Genomic DNA, 26,817 nt, shown 5'->3' on the forward strand with positions numbered 1-26,817 from the left:
AGAGAGGGCTGTTGTGTTTTCCACACATCGAATGAAAGTCTGTTCACAAGCCACCACTTCAAGGAAGGAATGTAGGGTCATCTTTGATGCAAGGCAGGGACAGACACAAAAGAGTCTTGATCCTGCAAATTAAGAACAGCAAATGCCAGAAACACTGAGCAGGTCTGACAGCATCTGTGGTGAGAGAGAGAGACAAATAGTTAAAATTGCGAGACTAATACAACTCTACTTCAGAAATGGTAGCTCTGCATTCCTTGCATTAACAAAAACTCAGTAACAAATTGGATGTACATCACTCTCAGCCAGGCATGACCACTGTTTTACAGGAGTACGTACCATTAACTTGTTCAGGACTGATCATGTCACTGCTTATCATTTAAATGCATGGGGGAGTCATTAGAGGTGACCTTGGACAATACTACCATCAAACACATTCTCCATACTCCACCACTATAAGTAGACTGTAGGGACTGTTTCCTCCATAACTTCCAGGTCCACTCCTCCATCACTCCCAATACTTCCCCTCTTTTCCAGGGTATTTCTCATGCAAGTGCAGAAGGTGCAACACTTGGTCTTTCGCCTCTTCCCTTCTCATTATCCAAGGCCCCAAACACACCTTCCAGATAAAGCAGTATTTTACTTGTATTTCTTTTAATCTGTTCTACAGTATTTGCTGCCCACAACGTGATCTCCTTTACATTGGTGAGACCAAATGCAAACTAGGTGAACACATCTGTGGTGTCCATAGAAATAACCCTGACCTCCCAGGTGCTTGCCATTTCATTGAACCAACTTGCGCCCTTGCTAACACTTCTGTCCTGGGTCTGTTACAATGGTTCAACAAAGCTCAATGCAATATAGAGGAACAACACTTTGTCCTCCATTTGGTATATTACAGGTTGAGGATTGAATTCTGAATTGCACAATTTTCTGTACTCCACCATCCTCTAGTACTGTCTTATTAGTGTCTTGTTGGCTTTGAATTCAGCAGACTTATTTTCACAGTTGACATTCACACCTATTTCTGTTGCTCCTTTACCACCACTGTCAAAACCGTTGGTTTTTGCTGTGGACACGCACAAAATGTGTTCCACTTGTTCCTCCACCAACCACACACCCCCCCCCCCATCAACTGCGTAAAATTCACCATTTTCCAGTCCCTTTCAGTTCTGAAGAACAATCGCTCAACTCAAAACTTAAACTCTTTCATTCTCCACAGGTGCTGCCAGACCTACTGACTTCCAATAGCACTTTCTGTTTCCTTATTAATTTGTGCCCTTTCAAGCCCTTTTTGTGATTGGTTTAATGTCATTGGGTGTGGGCGAAAGTGAGGACTGCAGATGCTGGAGATCAGAGCTGAAAAATGTGTTGCTGGAAAAGCGCAGCAGGTCAGGCAGCATCCAAGGAGCAGGAGAATCGACATTTTGGGCATAAGCCCTTCTTCAGGAATTGGGTGTGGGCTAGTTTCTATGTATTAACTTAGCCCGTTGTTCATAAACACCAAATGTTGGAGAAAGATGTGGCATCAACACCAATTAGATAAAAGCAAAATACAGTACTGCTGGAGAAAATGGGCAGCATCTCAGATAGTCCAGCTTTCAGCTGGGAGTAAATACAATCTCCCACCAGTTGGGGGCGGTGAAGAATACAGGTACGCTCTTGGCTTCCCCGAGGACTCGTCGATTTATTTCCGTAAAGACCAATCGGGATAGGTTTTACTGAGCGAGCGGGCCAATGAGATTGGAGTATTTGGCGGTGTGGTTGCTAGGGCTGGCCGGGGTGGAGCCTGGCCTGGAGTTTGGGCTTGTTGAGCGGCGGGAAATATGCCGTACTCCGGCTCCGAGGAGATAGTGAAGGAGCTGAGGCGGAGTCTGTGTAACCCCAACGTGCAGGCGGATAGGCTGCGCCACAGGAATGTGGTACTGAGGGTGATCCGGTACATGAGCCAGGGCCTGGATGTCTCCGGCCTCTTCATGGAGATGGTGAAGGCCGGCGCGACTCTGGACATTGTCCAGAAGAAGCTGGTCTACTTGTACATGTGCACCTATGCCGCCCTGAAACCCAACCTGGCGCTGCTGGCCATCAACACCCTGCGGAAAGACTGCGCTGACCCCAACCCCATGGTCAGGGGGCTGGCCCTCAGGAGTATGTGTAGCTTCAGGTTGGTGCACGTCCCGGCTGCCGTGTCTCAGACATGTTTTCTGTTCAACCTGTTTAGAGATGCCATTGCACACCTCTGGAACAGGTGGCATTTGAACGTGGCTTAGAGGTAGAGATGCTACCATTGTACCAGAGCATTCACACTCCCCAGTCCAGATCATGGAAGTACAGTCCTGAGGCAGCACTGCACAGTCACAGGTGCCGCTTTTGAGACAAGGTACACGTTCAACTGAGGCTCCGTTTCCCTTTTGAGTTGGACCCATTCTTTCCACCAAAGTAAAGGCAGGTGCCAGAAATCTGAAACATACAGTACTGGAGAAATTCAGCAGGTCCGGCTGTACCAGTGAATGGACAAACAGTTAATGTTATGATAATGTTAACTCTGACTCTCTTTGTGCAGAAACTGTCAGACTTGCTGCTGGGTTTCTCTAGCACTTTTTCTGTAAATGATCTCTATTTGCATTATTCTTTAATCAACCTCCCAAAACAGTTTATCTGATCACTGATAGGTCACAGTTTGGGGGAGGTCACTGTGCACAATTTGATGACTGTCTACTATATTATGACAATGAAACTCTTAAAAAGTACTTTGTTAACTGTGTGAAATATTAAGCGATTCCCAGATTTTCTGACTAGGTTTTCATTTGGGTGTATATCAGATTGCACCACATCAGGTGGGTTTGCAAACACATTCCTGACATATCCTGTTGTTTTTATTATGTTCTAATTTTTTTAGAGAGTGCAGAAAAGATGTGTGTGAATTGTTCTAGTAGGCAGGCAGGTGTCTTATTGGTGAATTGGAGAGGATGAGGTTGCTTTAATTAGATAAATAAAAATTGAGAGGAGATTTTAAATCATGACAGATCTAAACAGAGAATGGAGAACAGCAGTTCCTGTTGGCAGAAGGGTGCATAACAAAATGACACAAGTTTAGAGTGATTAGTAAAAAAAGAATTCACATTGTTGCGGATCTGGAGTTTGAGTGCAGTGAATTTGAAAAAGGAATTGGACAAGCACCTGAGAGGAAGCCATTTGCAGAGCTATGTGGAAAAGGCAGAAGCACAAGGCAAGCTAGTTCCTATTACAGAGAGTTGGAATAGGATCGATAGGGTAAAAGGCCTCCTCTGCTTTACCTCTTCCATGATTGTTTTCAAAGAAGAAACATGATTCCAAACGAAAGTAAATAAATTTCTGATGCAATCTAATGTGAGGAGCCCCCTTCTGTTCTGGATCATTGAGAATTTGAATGAGTGATTTGTTCTTTTTCAGAATGCCAGGTATAAGTGAATATATTCAACAGCCAGTACTAAATGGATTAAGAGATAAAGCTTCCTACGTCAGGCGAGCAGCAGTTCTGGGATGTGCTAAAATACAGACCCTTCAAGGAGACACAGAAATTGGTAAGTACAAAAACAACCTTTTTATTATTCAGAAATTTTTTGCAGATTTACAGAATTTCTTTGGGAGGCAGCATGCTGGAGATTATTTAAAACTGAAAATAATCTGATTTATCTGCTCATGATCTTGGTAATTCATTTTTTTTTAAATCTTTACATGTTTTCAGCTTAAGTTGACTGACAGTGTATCATTCAGTGGAAGTTCCTTTCTGTGAGATCTGAATATATTTGATGAACTACCAATTTCTGAATAAAAACCGAAGGAACTGCAGGTGCCGTAAATCAGAAACAAAACCAGAAGCTGTTGGAAAAGCTCAGCAGGTCTGGCAGCATCTGTGAAGAGAAATCAAAGGTGATGTTTCAGGTCCAAAGGACTGAATGGCCTACTGGCTTTCATTCTCCTCCTAATGCCACACTCGAATTTTAAACATTTCTTGTCAGTATAACTGAAGAGGCATTTAGAATTTGGCAACAAAAACAAGTTGCTGGAAAAGCACAGCTTGTCTGGCAGCATCTGTGAAGAAAAATCAAAGTTAGCATTTTGGGTCCAGTGACCCTTCTGTAGAAGTTCACACACTGGACCCTTGAGTTTGTTTTACCATTCAATTATATCCAAGCTCCCTAAATAAAAACAACATGTACCAGAGAATCTCAGCTGGTCTGGCAGCATTTGTGCTGACAAATCAAAAAAGCTAATGTTTCAAGAAGAGTCACACTGGGCCTGAAACTTTAACTCTGCTTCAGTATCCACAGATGCTGCCAGACTTCACGAGCATCGATAATGCTTTGTTTTTATCTTAGTTCCATTCTTACTATAATTTGTAACTATTAAAACCTTTACCTAACACACAATCTAATGATCTCAGTTTTGAAAACTTTCAATTGGCAATAGGTTGCCTCAATTTCCATTTTTGTTGACAATCTGTTACATGGAACTTTATTGAATGTCTTACCGAAACCTGTAAATTGTCTATAGACCCTCCTTATCTACCAGCAATGCTACATCCTCAAAAAAAGTCAATGAAATTTGAGACGTAATATCCTCCTAACAAGTCCATGGTTATTCTCAAATCAGCTGTTTTGCTGAAATAATCAGTTACTCAAGATAAAAAGTAGATTTTAACAACTTGATCATAACTGACATTGGACTGTTAACCATATAATTTCCTCACTAACCTTTCTACTCTTGAATAGTGAAGTAAAGTGGGCAGTTTTCCAGTTCAAGGGGATAACTTGTGAATTAAGAGTATTTAGAAGGTCAGAACTAACTCATCAATATCCTCACCTATGGTGTTGAAACTATAAGGTGTTGGAGATATGTCCAACTTTAATCTTTTAATACTTGTCATGAATAAAGGCTGTGCCTCTTGTTTTGTTTTATTTGTATCTCTGGTTCTTTATTCTCATCCTGTGGTGTAATCAGTACAAGATAGATACTTAGTGTTATTTTGTGAACTTTCAGTTGCAATATCACCTGTGCCTTTTATTTAAAAAATTGGCATTACTTTTAATCAATTTTCACTTAATGACGTTGTAAAATCCTCTAATCTTATCCTTGATAACCTTTGTAAAATATTTATTATTTGCTATTGCCACGGTCTTTGCATCCTACATCTTTCTTGTCCACAATATCTCTACTATTCTTTATTTTCACATAAGTCTATTTTCTTGATTCCATGTTCTTTCTTACATTTTTGGTCAAGGTTATTTCAGTACAAGGTACACCTGTTGCCCTTTAAGAGACATAACCAAGTCTTGTATTCTATCAAAGACTTTTTGAACACCTCTCATTGTTCATCCACAGTTTTATCTGCTCCATCACCACCTATTTCCATATCTGTAATATTGCCTTCCTCTGCCCTATCTTAAGTCACCTGATGACAAAATACCCATCTATTCTTGACTGTTCCAATACATTCTTGGGTGGGCTCTCATTTTCTACCCTCTGTAAACTTGACATCTAATATGCCCTAACTTGCACCAAGGTCTGTTTACCAATCTTCAGTTGTCAATGCAGTAAGCTCGGAAATTCTCTCCTTAACCTCTTTGCCTGTCTTTCATTACTCCTTTAAGATACTCCTTACAATTTGGCTGTTTGATCAAGCTATTGTTCAGCCACATTAGTGTCTCCTTTTGTTTCTCATTGTGGAATTTGGTTTAATAATATTTTGTTTAGGTTCTTGGGAGACATTGTCATTTTAAACTTGTTATATGTAAGTACTTGTTTAATAGTGCAGCCCAGGTTGTCATTGCAAATTTTGTGCCTCATCTCTCCCAAGTCAGCCTTACACAAAATTAAAACCTTGAGTGACTTGCTCTCCTCCATTTCAATCCTAATATTGATTTATTTTATATTATGATCACAATCAGCCACATGTCCTTGTACTGTTAGATTATTGACTAATTTAGCTTTAATTCCTATTACTCATTAGAATTGACCTTTTGAAGTAGTACCATGGAGAAGGGGAAAAGGGAATTTTGTTTAAGTCTGGTTTAAACCTATTGCATGTAGTTTCTTAAACAGAAACAGAAATTGCTGGAAAAATTCAGCAGGTCTGGCAGCATCTGTGGGAAGAAAGTGGAGTTAATGTTTCAAGTCTGGTGACTTTTGCTGAGTTTCTCAGTAATTTCTGTTTTAATTTCTGATCTCCAGGATCTGTAGTTGTTTGTTTTATCTTTGTGTCATTTCTTGCTGTTAGTTCTGTTTGTTAGAAACTTGAAGAGCGAAGAGATTTGAGACTGCTGTCATTTGATTTTGTTCCCACGCAGATGGGGCTGTGGTAAATGAGCTGTATGCTATGCTGCGTGACCCAGATCCTATTGTTATGGTCAATTGCTTGAGAGCATTAGAGGAAATCCTCAAACACGAAGGGGGTGTGGTCATCAACAAGCCAATAGCGCATCACCTTTTAAACAGGTTGGTTTGTTCTGTCTTTTCAATTTTAAATGTGTTTGCGAACTAAATCTAAGCACTAAAGGCAATGTCCTAGTGTAAGGTCAGAGTTTCAGGATTGTGGGATGAGTAGGAAAAAGAGCATAATAATGAGGACTGGAGCATTTTTGATAAGGAATTCTACTTCAATTTATTTATTTGTTTAGAATGAAGGACTTGGATCACTGGGGGCAGAGTGAAGTGTTGGCATACCTGGTTCGCTACAAGACCCGAACTGAAGATGAAGTGTTCACAATTCTGAATGTACTCGATGGCTTTCTCAAGAGCAGTCAGCCTAACGTTGTTATGGCAACCACCAAACTATTTCTTCTGCTGTCTGAAGATTTCCCACACGTGCAGATAGATGTTCTGGAGCGGGTGAAAGGGCCGTTGCTGGCTATCTGCACATCAGAGTGTCACGAGCTGTGTTTCCTCGGATTGTGTCATGCACGGGAGATCCTTCGCAGCTCACCTGGGCATTTCAGTGGTCACTACAAGAAGTTCTTCTGTATGTACTCTGAACCGAATTACATTAAATACCAGAAGATGGAAATCCTCAGGGAGTTGGTGAACGATGAGAATGTCCAGCAGATACTTGAGGAGCTTCAGACCTATTGCACAGATGTTTCTGTAGAGCTAGCTCAGATGGCCATTTTAAATATAGGTACCATTCATTTTGCACTTTCATATCTTTCAGTCGAGTTTTGCTGTCCTCGGGGCTCACTTGGATGGTTCCTTATTCAAACATTATTTTTTTTTAGTGAAGTAAAATACATACAGATGAGGACTTTTTTGTTTTGTTAAACTAGGAACATGGCTGTATTTGACTGGATACATTACAATTTTCTTTATAGTTGCAATTGCATCACTCTGCTGTAGTACTAGATGGAGAGCCTTTAACACACAAACTTTCTGACCCAGATTTGTTCATCCTTCTATACACAGTGATGGTGGCCCCTAGGTTCTTTACATGAACACTGCTCAGATTCTGATCATGCAGAGAGGTCCAAACCAGAAATCACGAGTATGAAACATCCTACAGTGTCATGTCTCCCAGCAGCTTAATGGCAGGAAAATGCAATTATTGTCCTGTGACTTCTCAAATGGCAGCCACCAACACGCTCGCTATTCTCTGGCTGGGGCAGTCATGCTTTGGTAGGATGGAGTAGAAAATGTGTCTCGAAGTGGGGTCCAGAAGGCGCTGTCATGGCAGTGCGACTTCTTTGCTGGCAATCTTGGCATTGGTAACAAGCGTCGTTTATATTTGTCAGGCTCTCTATTTTAATTGTAGCAGTAGATTCCTGTTGGTGGTGCTGTGGAACAAGCTATCTGTAATCATTCCATCATAGTGCCACCCACAGGAGATTTTGGTACTGCTGCTCTGCTATATATACATTTGTGACTTAGTCATCCTCCATCTGTTATGCTAAGTTCGAGAGTTTGGCTTCCTGTCTGAAGTGTGTTCATTTGATAGTGAAGTCTAAGTTGCACCACAAATTTGGGACAATGTTTCTTAAGCTCTGGTGATTCTGGGTATTGCAAGATGTTATAGTTTAGAATAGGTTAGATTCCCTACAGCGTGGAAACAGGCCCTTTGACCCAACTAGTCCACACCGACCCTCTGAAGAGTAATCCACCCAGACTCATTTCCCTCTGACTAATGCACCCAACACTATGGGCAATTTACCATGACCAATTCACCTGCCTTGCACATCTTTGGATTGTGGGAGGAAACCGGAGCACCCGGAGGAAACCCACACAGACACGGGGAGAATGTGCAAACTCCACACACAGTTGCCCGAGGTTGGAATCGAACCTGGGTCCCTGGTGCTGTGAGGCAGCAGTGCTAACCACTGAGCCACCTTATAGTTGATGAAGGCAATTTGACTCATCAATGGAGATGGAACTAACAGTTCTACTTATTACATTTTTGAATTTTTTCATAAATGATTCTAGCATTTTTCGTGCAGAACTTTGTTTCTGTTCCATGTATTGAGCACATTAACCCCAACATTGATCCTAAATTTACTGCAAGTTGTTATGGTATAACATGCATTTCGTCAATGTGAATTGGTGATAACACGATTGACGAATTGTGGACAATATTTGGATAACGTGAACTTTCTACTGAATGCGTGTAGCAATTTTCTATGGTGATCTTCCACAGCATGATTTTCCATAGCACGAGATTGCAGAGGAACGCATCTGCCGAGTTAGAGCAGAATGATCTGTATTAGTTTAAAGCCAGTTTCCCCTGCCCTCCTGGAATTTAATTGTAAATAATTATTTACTTTATTGTGCCATTAGTTATCTTATAACCTTTCTTTTTTAAGATCACCTCTTGAATGACTTGCCTCTAAGTTGGAAAACCTATTTCTGTCCAGTCCCAGCTGCAAAGGACAGCAAGGGACTTTGTGGTCCCTTGTTCTACTGCTTGAATGTTTCCTTGATTTGTCATGGACCAGAACTGAGAATAACACTGCGCTAAGACCTGTGATCAAGCCTTTTCACACATTGTTTACTTGACTTTGTGCTATGACATGTATTGTGACACAATGAGCATTTGACCAAACTGAGCTACTTTTCTATTGTACTGAGGCTCATGTGCATGTTTTTATGTTTTGTTCCCTGCTATTTTATTCCTCTAATGTTATGATCTAACACCCCATTCATGGATTCTGTTGCCCATGGATTCACCCTCACCTACCACTTGCAAGTGGGCTGTATGAGTTGTGTGAGCCTGAATAGAAAAACGTTACGTGGAAAGTGCATCAATATTAACCACAGTCTTTACCCCTCATAATGTTTACATGATTCTTCACAACCGTTCATGGACACTTGTGCTAGTTTTAACAGCCTCATTGAAATCAAATAGTTTAGTGGTCTAGAGATCAAAGTTGGCATCTTGCTCATCTGAGTTCAACTATTCACTACCATAAGCTGAGCCACTGACGGAGCTTAAGTTTACTTTAATCTTTATCTGCTCACTAAAAGAGAACTTCAGACAAGTAGCAAAAATACTGTTTCTGAAAGTTTTGGATTATTACTTAAGGTAATCTATTGTGGAAAATATATCTTCTCATTAACGTTACAAGGAATATTTCCATCATTTTAACTGTGTTATCTTTCTAGGTCGAATTGCACGGACCAATAGTGAAAGGTGTATGGTTATTTTGAAAGGGCTTCTGGGCCTCAAGCAGGAACATATTACGTCAGGTATGGCCCTCTTCCAGGCTCTAACCTTTAATATTTGTTCTGATTTATCATTGCTAGGCTAATCATTCTCCCCTTCTGTCTTTAGCTGTCATTCAGACGTTTCGTGATCTTGTATGGCTGTGTCCCCAGTGTATAGCAACTGTATGCCAGGCACTACCAGGCTGCGAAGAGAACATCCAAGACAGTGAGGTAGGTTAACACGGATGAGAAAACAGGTTTTGGCTTGAATTCCTATGATGGTCAAAATGGCTCTTGCCATTTGCCTAGGTACTGAAACACATTGCTCTGGAGTTTCCCAGATTCAAAATCTCAACTGACCTCATTGCATTAATGCATTTGGTCTTGTTCTCCCCAGGCTGGAATAAAGCATGTGGTCAGGATAGAAACACTTGAGCCAGGAATCCCACTGCTAGTCATGATCATTTTAACTAGCCCTTTAAGATCCATTTGAATGCCAAACAAGACAGATTTTGTTCCAACTGTGATTAGCTTTTACCTCTCCAGCCCCCAGTGGTGCTTGAGCAAGGTACTACAGAAAACCTTAGTTTATTGTTATAAATATTTGTTACCTCAAGTACAATTGACTCAACATATATCTAGACCTTTTGAACTTTTTGGAAAGAACACTTTGCAAAGCAAAGGACTTTCCCAGGATTTCCCCTGCCTGCAGCAGGGGAAATTATTAAATGTGGAAAGAACAGCAGCTGCTCAACTGGAGTTACTGAGTTCACAAAAGTACCGCAGAACCAGACTTAGGGTACGATAAAGCTTTTGGATTTGAATATGGACTACCAGCAGGATAACTTGTCTGGAGCAATTGCCTTTGCCCACTATTTTTCTCTGCAACCCCTCCAAACAAAACTTGAGTTAAAAGCCCACTGGAAAATGTCATTGCCCTAAGCAGAGGGTTCCTGAAGGAGAATTTGAAACGTACACTGCCTCCAAAAAGTGAGTTCTGCTAGCCATCTTGGATGATACCCTTGTGAGAGCAGCTAATGTACCACGTGACTTAGGGCACAGACCAACATTTGAACAATCTATAAGTTTTTAATTTAATGTTACTTGGTCAAAATACTTGTAAGATAAACATCTACAGATTTTTTGTATTTCTCGTACTCAGACTTGCCAGTTATATTTGTACAGTTTAAACTTATTGTTAATCTTGAAATTTTTGCTTGAGTAAATTTTTTGTTTGCATTAGAATAGTTCTTGTGACTCGTTTAGAGCTCTATACAGTCTGAATATATAAATATGAAATCAGCACTATCACCTCCCTTTTTAAAAATCAAACTTTTTTGTGATCAGTCAGAAACATTAACCCCTTTGAACTCAGTCACAACATCATAGAGACATACAGGGTTAGAAGGTAAAAACAATGACTGCAAATGCTGGAAACCAGAGTCTAGATTAGAGTGGTGCTGGAAAAGTACAGTAGTTCAGGCAATATCCGAGGAGCAGGAAAATTGATGTTTCAAACAAAAGCCCTTCATCAGGAATACAGGCAGAGTGCCTGAAGGGTGGAGATATAAATGAGGAGGTTGGGGGTGGGGAGAACCCACCCTCCTCTCATTTATCCCTTCAGGCACTCTGCCTGTATTCCTGATGAAGCGCTTTTGCCCTAAACGTTGAATTTACTGCTCCACGGATGCTGCCTGAACTGCTGTGCTCATCTACAGGGTTAGAAGCAGTGCCTTCGAGAATGTTTCCTTTGTGCAGATTAGGTGAACTGTCCATGCTAAATTGCCCACGGTGTTCAAGGATAGAATCATAGAGGTGTACAAGCATGGAAACAGACCCTTCGATCCAACCTGTCCATGCCGACCAGCTATCCCAACCCAATCTAGTCCCACCTGCCAGCACCCAGCCCATATCCCTCCAAACCCTTTCTATTCATATGCCTCTTAAATGTTGCAATGGTACTAGCCTCCACCATATCCACCGGCAGCTCATTCCATACATGTACAACCCTCTGCGTAAAAACGTTGCCCCTTAGGTCTCTTTTATATCTTTCCCCTCTCACCCTAAACCTATGCCCTTTAGTTCTGGACTCCCTGACCCCAGGGAAAAGACTTTGTCTATTTATCCTATTCATGCCCCTCATAATTTTGTAAACCTGTAATAAGGTCACCCCTCAGCCTCTGACGCTCCAGGGAAAACAGCCCCAGCCTGTTCAGCCTCTCCCTATTGCTCAAATCCTCCAACTCTGGCAATATCCTTGTGAATCTTTTCTGAACCTTAGGTGCATTAGTCGGGTAAATGTCGAGTAATAGGGGAGGGGAATGCCTTTGGAGGGTCAATGTGGACTTGGGTCAAATGGCCTGTGTCCACACTGCAGGGATTCTATAATAATTAACTGTATTTCTTTTTCCTCCACCATTTGCCCTTACTAACTAGGGGAAGCAAGCTCTAATCTGGCTGCTTGGGATGCACGGAGAGCAGGTTCCCAATGCTCCCTACATCTTGGAGGAATTTGTGGACAATGTGAAAATGGAGACCTCTGCAGCAGTGAAGCTGGAGTTGATCACAGCAATGGTACGCCTGTTCCTGAGCCGCCCAGCTGAATGTCAGGATGTGCTGGGAAGGCTACTTTATTATGTTATTGGTAAGGATTGTGATAATGAAAAAATGCTAGCATTATCTGGTGTTGTGGATGGAGGGATGACACCTTACTCCTTTGTTGTCTTAAAGACCATGAGCTCTGCTTAGGACTTGATCCCTTGGGTGCCTGGTATCAGTGGCTGTTAGTTAACATGTAAGGGAACCTGAATTGATAGGAGAAGATGATTGCAATTATAAGTAACCACGAATATGTGGCTCTGCAAAAGTTCACCTTCATTGTGGGATGACTGTTACTAACTACTTGTCTTTCCTTACTTGTTTCACTGAGACCCAATCGTAAGGTGGGGGAGGCAAGGAAGCTTAGACGTTTAGACAAGTTGAGAGATACCTGACTTAAATAGACTTTGAGAGAAGTATCATGGAAAGGTGGTTCCTCTGGAAATAATTTAATCCTTGTTGAAATAACACAAAGTTCCTCCTGATATGCCTTAAAATATTATTCAGCATTAGCAAAATGTACATGAGATTTGTACGATTCAGATTGTGATTTTGAAAACCTTAATTGGTTCTCATTAATGGCAATTGATGACAAAAGGACATCTGAGCCAATGTTGTTTTCTTGCTGGACTATCACATACACATTTTCACTGCATGGCTTGGGTCAGCTATTTCAGTCCCAAAACACTGATCAAATTGGAGTCCTCATCGATTTATGGTCCATTTCAAACTAAGCAGCATATTTATTAACTAACTGCAGGTATTCTAAAATTACCTGCTACTCTCACTACTGATATTTTGTTCTTTTTTTGACAGAGGAGGAGTTAGATATGGCTGTGCGTGATCGAGGACTGCTCTATTATCGGCTGCTTCAACAAGGAATTGAAGAGGTCAAGAGGGTAGTCTGTGGACCAAAGTCTGACCCATCCTTGGATGTAATAAGTGGTCAAGCCAATGAGGCAGTAAGTGCCTGGTCCAAAGGCTTTAACACACTAATACCAATCTATGGTCGAGAACAATGGGATCGCTTAACAGCACAGAAAGGGGACTCCCTCGAAATCCTGCAGGGGTCAGCAGTAAAGGCAAATGAGATAGGTAAGTAGTTAATAAAGTTAAAGTCCAGGCCTAGACAGTCAATCTCCTTTATTTTGGTTGTCATCCATGCATTGGAGTCACTCTGGTTTCCAACTGCAAGTCCCACTTTTGAGACCAATTCTGCTGTTGGTCTGTTGCTAATTCCACTGGTAGTGGCAACTCTTCCACACACTGTGACCTATCTCTTGGACCAGTATTTCAGTACTGAATTGTAAAGGGTTTTGAAATATCTCTAATTTGAAAGTCATCTGTAGATGTAAATTCTTGGCAGTCCACTGCTGTCACCTGTTTCAAATTCATTCTAAAAATATTTGCTCAGTGTATGAATATTAAAACCAGTTTGACACAACATTTGCTGTTCGAATAAATAAACCAGCCAGTGGAATCCTGCCAATTAAGTGATCCCATTGAATCATTCTCCATCAGCTATACATATCTTGCACTGTTTTGAGTAAGGTTAATTTTGATCACCTGACCATCTACAGAAGTACTGAACTGTTACACTGAGACCAATATGTCCCTCAGCAAGTGGTTGCCTGACAGCATTATGAATATACTTGCCCCTGTGCACCAGTATCTGAGGAGTATCTGCAGTTGGCCTTATTGACTTAAAAAAAAATCTGTCTTCGCCTTGAATATATTCAATGAACCAGCCTCAACAGTGCTCCATAAAAAGTTGGTAAAGGATTCCACACATTCAATATCGTCAGGAAAAGAAATCCCTTTTTAGGATGTAAGTTTGCTCGCTGAGCTGGAATATTTGTTTTCAGATGTTTTGTCACCCTACTAGGTAACCTTATCAGTGAGCCTCCAGTGAAGCACTGGTGTTAGTCACCCACTTTTTATTTGTGTTTAGGTTTCCTTGAGTTGATGAAATTTTCTGTTCTTTTTCTCAGATAAATGGGGTCTAAATCAGTGTGTTTATTGATTAGAGTTCCAGTTGAAATGCTATGCTTCTTGGCATTCTCGTGCATGTCTCTGTTTGGCTTGTCTTAGGATGGATGTGTTGTCCCAATCGAAGTGGTGTCTTTCCTCATCTGTATGTAAGGACACTAGTGAGAGTGGGTCATGTCTTTTTGTGGCTAATTGATATACATATATCCTGGTGACTAGTTTTCAGGCTGTTTGTCCAATGTGGTGTTTGTTATACTTCTGGTAAGGTATTTTGTAAATTACCACCCTCGAAGAAAAAGAACAGGAAATGACATCACCACATGAATTGATGTCAATGCAAGGAAACCTAAACACGTAAATAGAAAGCGGGTCACTAATGCGAATGCTTCACCGGAGGCTCACTAATGTTACCCAGTATGGTGAGGAAACATCTAAAAACAAACCTTCCAGCCCAGCGAGCAAACTGACATCCAGAATCTCAAACTGTGCTTCAAATCTTCTCAAAACTTGCTAAATTTCTTTTCTCTTAAATGGATGTTCCCTTTACTCTGAAATTGAGCTTTTTTATGTTTCAAAAAGGTCTCCAGTTGTCATACAGTTATCCAGTTGTTCAGAATAAATGCAGAAGTAGAGTTAAGCTGGTTGGCCCAAAGAGTCCCAGCTTTGATTTGCTTGTGCTGAACTAGCTGGTTTCAGTTGGGACAGCATGATAAACTCTATTTGGGCTAAATAGTTTTAAAAATGAGGTGGTTACTATCCATAGACTCCTGTTGGAATAATGCCAATAAGTGAACTTTAATGCCTGCTACCATACCCCAACACACATCAAGAATGTCCATTTTGGCACAGCACCAATATACTCCTAGAGCTCTCTTCTGGAGAGAGGCAGAAAATGGCTTTTCTTGTCCAGTAGTGTTTTGCATATTGTGTTTTTCTTTATGTTGAAAGTGCCCTTTGTAACTTTTTCTGTGTTTACATTTCTACAAAGACACAAAGCCAGAACAAGGGGAAGAGATGGCTAGAGACTCCGGATCAGTCAGTTTGCAGACCAGTGCCCACCTGTCGCCGGAGCAATTTGAGGAGCGCTGGACTCTTCTGGAAGCTGCTAAAGTTGTCACTGTGGACTGGCACAAAGACTTGTGCCCTGATGCCATCCAAACTGCTTTTCAGTTTGTTCACATCCAGCTGGTTGCAATTAGTCGAGCAGGAGTGCAACCCTGGAAAGCCTATCTGTTTGCCAAAAATGAGACTGGGTCATTGTTTTTAATTGAACTCCTAACTGTAAAAGGCAAGAGGGACATGCAAATTACTGTTAAGCAAGAGAATAGCAATGAACAGTTGCTCAACAATTTCATCGCCATTGTTAAGTCTGTAATACAGGCTTTGGGTGAGACTAAAGGTTAGACCTTGAATGTTTCAGTAGCTGCAGGAAAGAGTGCTCTCCTAACTGAGAAAACCAAGTTACCTTTTACCTCTAGAATGTGATCAGATGTTGGAGAGAAACAGTTCCAGTGCTTGCCTGAGTGGCTCAACTGCAAAAGTGGCTTATTGTGTAATGTTTTGATGGGGTGAAGCATTTTATAAATAGTTTTATTTTTGCAATGCAAGGTACATTGGTGAATCTAATTATTAGCATGGCCAGTAAATATTTCATTTGAAATTCTAAACTGGCTTAGCTCCTGTGACCCCAATTGTTTGGAGTGCATGTATGTAGCCAAGGCAAAAACACAACCCTTCCCCATAGAAGTTGATCCATCCAATTATTAGCTAATGCAGTAGTTTTTGACTTCCTTTCACTACTTTTTATGAAGGAAAATAAAGCAGCAATGTTGTGCAAATGAGTAGCAAGTGCGATAGTGTGGCTACTTAATCTGTTTTGGTGAGGTTAAATAATTGTCGGTTATCAAATTGGGTGTGTTCCCATCTCGTTGACTAGAACCATGGGATCTTTTATATCTATCTAAACAGGCAGTCTACACTTAAATGTCTCCTACAAAGTATGGCTTGTGCAACAATTAGGCTAAATTTCAGACTTCTAACTTTGAGATGACTACTATCAATGAGCTGGCATTAAAGCTCCAGCTGTATGTTTGTATATTGAGCTGCTTTAGGAAGTCCTTGGTTAGCCTTGTGGCTCGATTAATGATTCAGCATGAGGCAAACAGACTTCAGGATATCCTGGTTTCATCCTCAGTTTGTGATGTACAGGGGAACAAAGTGGAGTAAGGACAGAAAAGTCACATGGGATGCATGTACCTGATCACTACCTTGCAATTGATGTAGATGGGTCTCTGGTATCATTGTGTGAGGACAAATTTGGATGAGTGTACTGGATTCACTAGTCTCCATCCTAACACACCCTATCTGAAGTAACACCTGGATAATGATACCAGAGAACGAGTGTTTGGTTTTGTTGGAGTGACGTTGCAAACAAATTATTTTTAACATCTGGTTTAGTACTATAGCTGGAACTGAAGGAGCTTTCTTTAGTCAAATGAGGATAATTCCTGGTTTGGTCAACGTGGAGCGAGTGCTGTTGTTCAAGCAGATTCCTTATACAGGAGGTCGAGCTTGTTTTTGTGACCAAACTTTACATTTTAAGTTGATCAAATTTCAATTGGCTAAAGGTCAGTAGTGATGCTTTTGAATGGTATGGACCACACCAGACCCTTCAAAACATTTCAAGAAAGTAGCCCAGACTCGGATATTCCAGGAGGGATGCAGTTGGTTGAACCATGTAGTTGTAAATAAGTTTAGTTTTGTTTTTTGTTTGTTTCATTCATTAATCTTTTAAACAAAAGAGAACAGAATACTGAATAACTTAACCCATCTGAAGAAGCAACGGATTATCCCAACTTAATGATGCTGTTCCCAATACTTGCAACAATCCCCATAAACACCCTTTGGCATAAAAGGTAAAATCAAACACAGGGTCTTACAGGAGAGAAGTCAGAGGGATGATCAGCATGGACCTGCTTCTCTACGTCCAGCAGCTTCACCACTTTTCGACTGCTTTCAGAGTGCCAAAATCGGGCAGCAGGAGAACTGGCCACTCCCCTTGCATTGTACAAGTTGTTTTATTAAAACTTACAAGCCTTTTCACTGAGGCAGTATCTGTTAGCTGTAATCAAATTAGTCCTAAAACCTTTCAAACTTAGACTTTTCAGAGTCTATGTCTTTCATGACTTCTCTGAAAAAATCCAAGGACAACATAACCATGTTAAAGGAGTGGCATTGTCACATGAACCCTTTGTAACATAGATGTTTTGTATTAATTTGCTAAAGTGATAACTGTACAGGACTGAGCCACTTACATCACAACATCTTCCCATAAACAGATTTCAGTAATTGGTGAATTCCACTAGATAGTGACCTGGTTCCAGACTGGCCTGATACAAAAGTTGTTGTACAGGCCAGCAGTGCATGCATTTGCTGAGTGTACCTCTACCAGTGTCCAGTCTCTAAATCAGTCCAGTTACACAGGAGCTATTTAGCTTTATGGATCACTTGGACTTTACACCATCAAAGGCCCCCTCGTGAAAGCTGCACCAAAAGGCAGATTTCAGTGTTTCCAAGAACAATCTTGTTGTGTTGTTTATTTGGTGAATTGTCTTCAATGGCATTCCTTACCATCTGGAACACAATTGTCCTAAGGGGAAGTTTCAGAAGTCAGCCTATTTGACACCATCATGAATATATTGTTTGTATTCAGCTAATTTCCCAGGAACCATTTTATAGAAATTATTTTGCATTGAGAGCAGCTCTGCGGAAGTGGAGAAAGCCCTTCACTCAAAGTTTATGTAAAGATATAACTAGAAAGGTGCATTTGTGATCTTTCAGATACCATTATTCACAAAAGGAATAGTGTGTGACCTGCACTGTGTGGTTTTTCAGTTGGGTTTGGAAGATTACTGGTCTAAAAAGATTTGATTTGCTGGAGTGCCTCAGTAAACACATTGAAATTTATATGTACTTTTTTTTAAAATTATAAAATCAGGAAGAAGCTGACCACGGGAAAAATTGATTTTAAAAACAAAATGCACTGTACCCTATTTAATCTTCCTCCTTTTGGTTCTCACCATTCCTTGGTCAGTGTAGCAGACGTAACAGTGTAACAAAGTGACTTGTTCCAACTTCCAGTTAAACCTTGCAGTTAACTGTGAGAAGCTGCGTAAAGCTGACACAGTTGAAACTTGAAACGTTTAACAGAAGCCTGTAAGATCACACCAGTGGGTAAAGGATCATTCACTTGGAAATATGGTATGAAAATTTTCAAACTATACACCAGGCTTGTCAAACTGGAATGAGAAAAAGATAATTTAATACTTTGGTCCCAATATCTTTACTCCAAACTGAAAACCAAAAGATTACTGAGTTCCCTTTCTTTTGGGGTTAGGGAAGCGATTTGTTTAAAAAACAAGATTAAATTGTCTGATCACAGGACCTTGCAAATTGAAATGAGTGTGTTAGCTGTTGACTGCACTTTAGAGGAATTGCAATTTTGTGTTGGTTGCAGGTATTCTATTCTATGCCCCTCATACTTTTATAAACCTCTATAACGTCGTCCCTCAGCCTCCAAGGGAAAATAGCTCCAGTCCATTCAGTCTCTCCCTGCAGGTCAAGCTTCCCAACCCTGGCAACATCCTTGTAATTCTTTTTTGAGCCCTTTCAAGTTTCACACAAACTTCCCATAGCAGGGAGGTCAAAATTGAATATAGTATTCCAAAAATGGCCTAACCCATGTCCTGTACAGCCACAACATGATCTCCCACCACCTACACTCAAATGTTCTAACCAATAAAGGTAAGCATACCAAAAGCTGCCTTCACTATCCTATCTACCTGCAACTGCACTTCCAAGGAACTATGAACCTGTACTCCAGGATCCTTGTTCACACTCCCCAGGACCTTACCATCAAGAGTATAAATTCTGCCCAGATTTGCCTTTGCAAATGCAGCACCTCACATTTATCTAAACTAAACTCCATCTGCCTCTCCTCGGTCCATATCCCATCTGATCAAGGTCCCATTGTTCTCTGAGGTAACCTCCTTCACTGTCCACTACACCTCCAATTTTGGCGTCATCTGCAGACTTACAATACCGCTAATGTTCACATCCAAATCATTTATATAAATGCAGATGACTGTGCACTGATCTTTGTGGCAGACCACCACTCACAGTCTGAAGAGCAACCCTCCACCACTATTATCTGTCTTCCACCTTGGAGTCAGTTCTATATCCAAATAGCTATTCCCTGTATTCCATGTGATCTAACCTTGCTAACCAGTCTACCATGAGGAACCTTGTCAAACACCTTACTGAAGTACATATCACGTCCACCGCTCTACCCTCATCAATCTTTATTGCTTCTTCAAAAAAATCAAGTTAGTGAGATACAATTTCCCACACACACAGCCATGTCGACTATCCCTGATAAGTCCTTGCCTTTCCATGTACATGTAAATCCTGACCCTCCGGATTCCCTCCAACAACTTGCCCACCACTGAGTCAGGCTCACTCGTCAATGGTTTCCTGGCTTTTCCCTACTACCCTTCTTAAATAGTGGCACCATGTTAGCCAACCTCCAGTTTACCTGTGGCAATTGATATAAATATCTCAGTAAGAGGCTCAGCAATCACTTCTCTAGCTTCCCACAGATTTCCACGGTACACCTGATCAGGTCCTGGGGATTTAATCCACCTTTATGCGTGTTAAGACATCAATCAGTACCTTCTCTATAATATGGACATTTTTTAAGACGTCACTATTTGTTTTCCCACATTGTCTGGGCTGAGAGGTGGCAATTGGAGTTTAATGCGGACGAGTGTGAGGTGATTCACTTTGGTCGGAGTAACCGGAATGCAAAGTACTGGGCTAATGGTAAGATTCTTGGTAGTGTAGATGAGCAGAGAGATCTCGGTGTCCACGTACACAGATCCTTGAAAGTTGCCACCCAGATTGACAGGGTTGTTAAGAAGGCATGAGGGACTTGAGGCTGTTTTCGTTAGAGAGAAGGAGGTTGAGAGGTGACTTAATAGAGACATATAAGATAATCAGGGTTAGATAGGCTCTCCCTGTCCACCCTTTTTCCAAGTATGGTGACGGCGAGCACGAGGGAGCATAGCTTTAAATTGAGGGGTGATAGATATAGGACAGATGTCAGAGGTAGTTTCTTTACTCAGAGAGTAGTAAGGGTATGGAGTGCTTTGCTTGCAATGGTAGTAGATTCGCCAACTTTAAGTCGTCATTGGACAAGCATATGGACGTACATGGAATAGTGTAGATTAGATGGGCTTCAGATTGGAATGACAGGTCGGCGCAACATCGAGGGCTGAAGGGCCTGTACTGCGCTGTTATGTTCTATGTCTATCTTCCATATCCTTCTCCATCGATAGCAATAGAGAGTTCGAGCAAGTAACCATGTGTATCTCATGTTTCTTACCTTCATTGACATGCAGTTTTCAATTTGTTGTGTCCAAAGTATTTTCAATTTTCAAACTGATAAATGGAGTTCTTTTTTGTTTGTTAATACTTACTTATCAAGTTAGCATGTTCTGCAGGTGCAGCTTCAGTGAAAAAGAAGTTTGATTTTAGAGTTGAATGAGAAGGTGTGGGTGTGAGCTGGGGTCAGGTTTTTTTATTAATTTGCTGGATGTGGGCATCGCTGAATGGCCAACATTTATTGCCCATCCCTAGTTGCCCTTTAGACGGTGATGATGAGCTGCCTCCTTGAACTGTTGCAGTCCACAATGCGATTAGGGAGGGAATTCCAGGATTTTGACCCATCTTTAGTGAAGGAATACTTGGTATATTTCCAAGTCAGGATGCTGAGCAGTTTGGAGGGGACCTTGAAGGTGATGGTGTTTCCATGTATCTGCTGTCCTTCTAGATGGAATGTGGGTTTCAAAGGTGCTGTCTAAGGATTTTTGATGAATTTCTGCAGTGCATCTTGTAGATAGTACATCCTACTGCTACTGAGTGTTGGTGGTGGAGGGAATAGATATGCATGGATGTATACCAATCAAGCAGGCTGCTTTGTTCTAGATGGTGATAAGCATCTTGAGTGTTCTTGGAACTGCTCCCATCCAGGCAAAATGGGGAGTATTCCACCACACTCCTGACCTTGTGCCTTGTAGTTGGACAGGCTTTGGGGAGCCAGAAGTTCAGTTACTTGCCACAGTATTCCTAACCCCTGACCTGTTCTTGTAGCAAATCATGTTGAGCTTCTGTTCAATGGTAGCCCCCTGGATGTTAATAGTAGGGGATTCAGTCATGATAATACCATTGAATGTCATGGGGCGGTGGTTAGATTGTTTCTTATTGGTGATGGTCATTGCCTGGCATTTGTGTGGCATGAGTATTACTTGCCCACATCTTGTTGCACATGGACTGCTTCAGTATGTGAGGAGTTGGGAATGGTGCGGAACATTGTGCAATCATCGAACATCTCCAGTTTTGACCTTATGACGGAGGGAAGGTCATTGATGAAGCAGCTGAAGATGGTTAGGCCTAGGACACTACCCTGAGGAGCACCTGCAGGGATGTCCTGGAACTGAGATCTGACCTCCAACAACAATCATCTTCCTATATACCAGGTATGACTCCAACCAGCAGAGAGTTTGCCCCCGATACCCATTGATTCCAGTTTTACTAGGGCTGTCACTCTCATCTCACCTTAAGAATTAAGAAACAGATTATGAGATTTTTCTTAAATTTTGAAAACTACCAAACTCACCATGACACAGATTTTTTATTTTCATAATCCTGGACTAAAAGGGGAGAGGAGAGAATTTCTAAATTCTTCTTCCTTCTGACCATTAGACCATGGTCTTTTTGGACCCACATCATTTGATGCCTCGTATGTAATTTCAGGAATCAAGTCAGAACCTTTTTATTACTAGTCCTTTTAATTTATTTTTTATTCTTGTTTGGGATGTGGGCATTTGTTGTCCATCCTGAGCTGGCCTTGAACTGATTGGCAGTTTAGGCCATTTCTGAGGACAATGAAGAGTCATCCAGTCACACTATGCCGGACCATGTAAGGCCTGTAGGTTTTCTTCCCTGCTGGACATAGTTGGAAAATGCCATCTGCTTTACCAGTCAGCAATAGCTGTTGTCATTAGGCTGGCTTTTAGTTCAAGATTTTTATTGAATTCAAATTTCACCAAATGCCATGGTGGGATTACATCTGCATCCCCAGAACATTGGCCTGGGTGTAGAGACTACAAGTTCAATAATATTTCCACTAAACTACCACCACCCTCTCTGGGGAGCATGTAAGCACAGCAAAGATTTGGCTGGGTGGTTAACAGTGGTTAACTCGCTGCTACGGGAAGATAAAAGTTGAAATTCTCAGATGGTCAGATGGAGTTTAACCCTGGAAAGTGATGGACGATACACTTTGGAATAAGTAAGAAGGCAAGGGAATACCTGATGAATGGTAGGTCACTAGGAAGGATGTTGGGGTGCTTGTCCAGCAGGACAAGTTAATAGGGTGTCTATGAAGGCAGACAGAACAACTGAGAAGGGAGGCTACATTGCAGCTGTACAAAAGACTTCAGTTAGGCCACAGCTAGAGTACACTGTACAGTTATGCTCAGGCACCTTGTGGGAAGGATGTGATTCTACTGGAGGGGATGTGGAGGAGATTCACCAGGATGCTGCCTCAGGTGGAGCGTTTTAACATGAGGCTGGAAAAGGTCATGTTGTTTGTTTTAGTGCTGAGGAGGGGTGGACCTAACTGAGGTGTATAAGATTAAGGGGCATGAATAGAGTAGAGTAGAGTAACTTTTATTTGTCATTGCTACTGTATACAACTGATAGATTAAAAATGAGACAGCTTTCCTCCAGGACCAAGGTGCTACATGGACAGCACAAACTGCACAGTCATACAAAGGGCGGCATAAAGTGCACAAGAAGTGCAAAACACACAAATTACAGTATAACAGAAGAATGTCTATTAATTATCATTGTTCTAGCAGCAATTCGAAATCGTGCAAAGAATTTCAGATGGAAAAGAGTCCCATCATACGGTGTTAAGGAGCCTCATGGCTTGGGGGAAGAAACTGTTGCACAGTCTGGCCGTGAGGGACCACATGTTCCGGTATCTTCTGCTAGATGGCAGGAGGGAGAAGAGTTTGAGTGAGGGGTGTGTGGGGTCTTCCACAATGCTGTTTGCCTTTCAGATGCAGTATGTGGTGTAAATGTCTGTAATGGAGGTCAGAGCGACCCTGATGATCTTCTCAGCTGTCCTCACTATCCATTGTCGGGTGTTACGATCCGAGACTGGTTCGGGAATTGCACTATCAGTGCGGCAGCTCAGGGTACTCTCAATGAACCTTCTGTAGAATGTGGTGAGGATGAGGGAAGTGGGAGGTGGGCTTTCCTCAGCCTGCGTGGAAAGTAGAGTCACTGCTGGGTTTTCTTGGTGATGGAGCTGATGTTGAGGGTCCAGTTGAGTACCAAGACATTTAGTGCTCTTCACGATCTCCACAGGGGAACCACAGTGGAGAGTGGTCACTCCGTGCCCTCCTGAAGTCAACAACTACATCTTTCATCTTGTCCACGTTCAGAGACCGGTTGTTGGCTCTGCACCAATCTGTTAGCCACTGCACCACCTCTCTGAATGCTGACTCGTCATTCATGCTGATGAGACCTACTACAGTCATATCATCGGTGAACTTGATGTGATTCGACTGTGCATCACTGCAGTCATGTGTCAACAGGGTGAACAACAATGAACTGAGCACACAGCCCTGGAGGGCCCCTATGCTCAGTGTGATGGTGTTGGAGATGCTGTTCCCAATCCAGACTGACTGAGGTCTCCCAGTCAGGAAGTCCAGGATCCAGTTGCGAAGGGAGGTATTTAGGTCCAGCAGACTCCACTTTCCAATTAGGTGCTGAGAAATGATAGTGTTAAATGCAGAGCTGAAGACTATGAACAGTAGTTTTACGTAGGTGTTCTTCTTCTCCAGGTAGGTGAGGGCCAGATGGAGGGTGGTGGAAATGGCATCATCTGTTGAGTGGTTGGATCGATGCGTGAACTGCGGGGTGTCAGCAGGATCTGAATATGCCTCATCATGAGCCTCTTGAAGCACTTCATGATGATGGGTGTAATTGCAACAGGACGGTAGTCGTTGAGACAGAACGCTGAAGACTTCTTCGGCACGGGGACGAGGGTAGCGGCCTTGAACCATGTTGGAATTGTGGAGCAGCTGAGGGAGATATTGAAGATGTCCGTGAGAGCATCCACCAATATGTCAGAGCATCTTCTGAGCAAGGACGTTATCTGGTCCAGCAGCCTTACGTGGGTTGACTCTGCATTGGGTTTTCCTCACGTCGGCCGTAGTGAGACATAGCACCTGCTCATTGGGAAGGCTGGTGGACTTCCTCGCTGCCACGTCATTTCATGCCTCAAACTGTGCATAGAAGTTGTTGAACTCACCCGGGAGGGAGGCCTCACCAGCACAAACAGGCGATGCTGTTCTGTGATTGGTGATGACCTGGATGCCCTTCCACATGCTCTGCATATCGCCGCTGTCCTGAAAGTGGCTGTGAATTCTCTGTGCATATGCATGCTTTGCCTGTTTGATGGCCTGGGTCAGGTTGGCCCCTCATTGTTGTCAGGACCACCTTGTCATCTGCTCTGAAGGCAGTATCACGGATCCTCAGTAGCACGCACACCTTTTCAGATAAAAAGCAGCTGTTCCCCTTAATCCAACGGTCAGTCAGGAAAGGAGCATAGTTCTAAGGTGAAAGGCATGAGGTCCAGAGGGGATTTGATGAAACAAAATTTCACCTAGAGGGTGATGGACTCTGGAATACACTGCCTGAGTTGTAGAGTGGGAGATCTAATACCTTTTTAAAGTATGTAAGTAAGCACTTGAAATGTAACAGTCAAGGCTTTAAAGTGGGATTAATGTAGATAGGTCAGTGCAGACTTGATGGGTCAAAGGGTGTATTCTATGCTGTGTGACTGAGTAGGATATAACTGTTCAGCCCCTTGATTGTCATCTAGTAAGATTCTTGATTAGATCTTGTACCTCAACTGCCTGTATGCCCCCATTTACCTTAAATTCCTTTGGTATCCAGGAATCTGTCAACCCTTGATTTCAATATACTCATCAACTCTCTGCAGTAGAGAATTCCAAATATTCTCACCCCTCTAAGTGAAAATTTTGTTTTATCTCATTCTTGAATGATCTGCCCCTTCTTGAGACTTTGCTATATCACAAATGGATTTGATCATATTAACACAAGCTGGAGCACTTTCCTTTAAAGATCATTGAAAATTGTTTAGAAAGGGGAATCTAAACTACTTTTCCTATACGTTTTTCTAGCTCAAGGAATAAAGTCAATAATGAATTGATTGCAAATGCAGATCGAGTGTCACTTGTTTCTAGTCCCATAATTAACCATCCAGGTAGGCAATGCATTTATCTATTCAGCCAGCAATCATTTGGGTAGCCTAGCATTGTACAAAAAAGGAAAGCAACAATTGCTGAAAATCTACAACAGGTCAGATGTGTTTAATGAGGTTCTGGCACAGTAGTAACATCTGTATTTTTTTTTGTTGCATAGAAAAGGATTGCTGGCCGGTATATTTTTCATGAGAGGTTACAAGCATCCAAGTGCTTACTGTGACAAACAGACTTTGGGTTGAGCCCAGAACTGACAGCAGTCTGACCATTTACCCTGAATTGCCGACAACCCAGGCATCTCTTAGGAAATGGGTTTGATGATATGCATTTAACTTCATGTCAATTTAGCTTACAGCAGTTATAAACCCAAAAGTTCACACTTTTCCCCAGTTTCTGTCCCATCTATCACCTTAGTGCCATTCATTCCGAGCAGATATAGGAATAGTTTGTATCTTATCCCACATATAGGGTAGCTGAGCCATATGATATGGACATGCGCTTAATCCAAACCCTTATTGCACCAAAACATCTCTAGATGTTTTATAAAAGCATAGTCAGACAAAAATTGCATAAAGCCAAGGGAGAAAATATTAGAATGAGTGACGTAGTCATAGAAGTAGACTTTCAAGAAGTTCTTAAAGAGAGTGAGAGAAGGTGAGGCACATTCCAGATTATAGGACCACAAAGATTGAAGCCGTTGGTGAGAGGAAGCACATGAGGCTAATATTGAAGCAATGTAAGATATTTGGAAAAAGTTGGCGGGTGTAACAGAGGCAGGGTAAGCTGAAGCCCTAAAACAAAATTATCACGTCAAGATGAGAAGTTTCTGTGTTAGGAAGGAAGGTTGATCTTGGCATTTTTTGGAACAGCTAATGTCAGTTGGGATGCAAAGAGGGTGACAATTTGGAATACTACCTTGAAACCACTGTAATACCTCTCCCTCGGACATTTACCATACCAACTCACTGTAGAAAATTGCTGGCCTTAAAACCAGTGAAGCTCCTCAAAGGGAGAGAGTTGGCCAAATAAATCATTTTGTCTTATGAAAATTGCCAGCCACAAGTGGATATTGCACTAAAGTAAATTACAGTCAGTAAGAAATTGCAGCTCTCTGAAGGTCAAAGTTATTCATTGAGAAACTAAACCA

General features: G+C 41.7%; 1 protein-coding gene across 1 annotated transcript; it reads left to right on the forward strand.

The window, feature by feature from the left end:
* Positions 1-1,787: 1,787 nt before the first annotated feature.
* On the forward strand, positions 1,788-17,012 carry ap4b1 (adaptor related protein complex 4 subunit beta 1). Its single transcript, XM_043716987.1, has 9 exons — positions 1,788-2,161; positions 3,430-3,560; positions 6,327-6,474; positions 6,657-7,153; positions 9,622-9,705; positions 9,791-9,894; positions 12,100-12,307; positions 13,078-13,356; positions 15,239-17,012. Exons 1-9 carry the CDS (start codon positions 1,824-1,826, stop codon positions 15,652-15,654), a joined length of 2,205 nt encoding a protein of 734 aa, XP_043572922.1. The 5' UTR covers positions 1,788-1,823; the 3' UTR covers positions 15,655-17,012.
* Positions 17,013-26,817: the final 9,805 nt, after the last annotated feature.

This window comes from Chiloscyllium plagiosum, chromosome 26 (assembly GCF_004010195.1).
Source record: "Chiloscyllium plagiosum isolate BGI_BamShark_2017 chromosome 26, ASM401019v2, whole genome shotgun sequence".
Lineage (NCBI taxonomy): Eukaryota > Metazoa > Chordata > Chondrichthyes > Orectolobiformes > Hemiscylliidae > Chiloscyllium > Chiloscyllium plagiosum.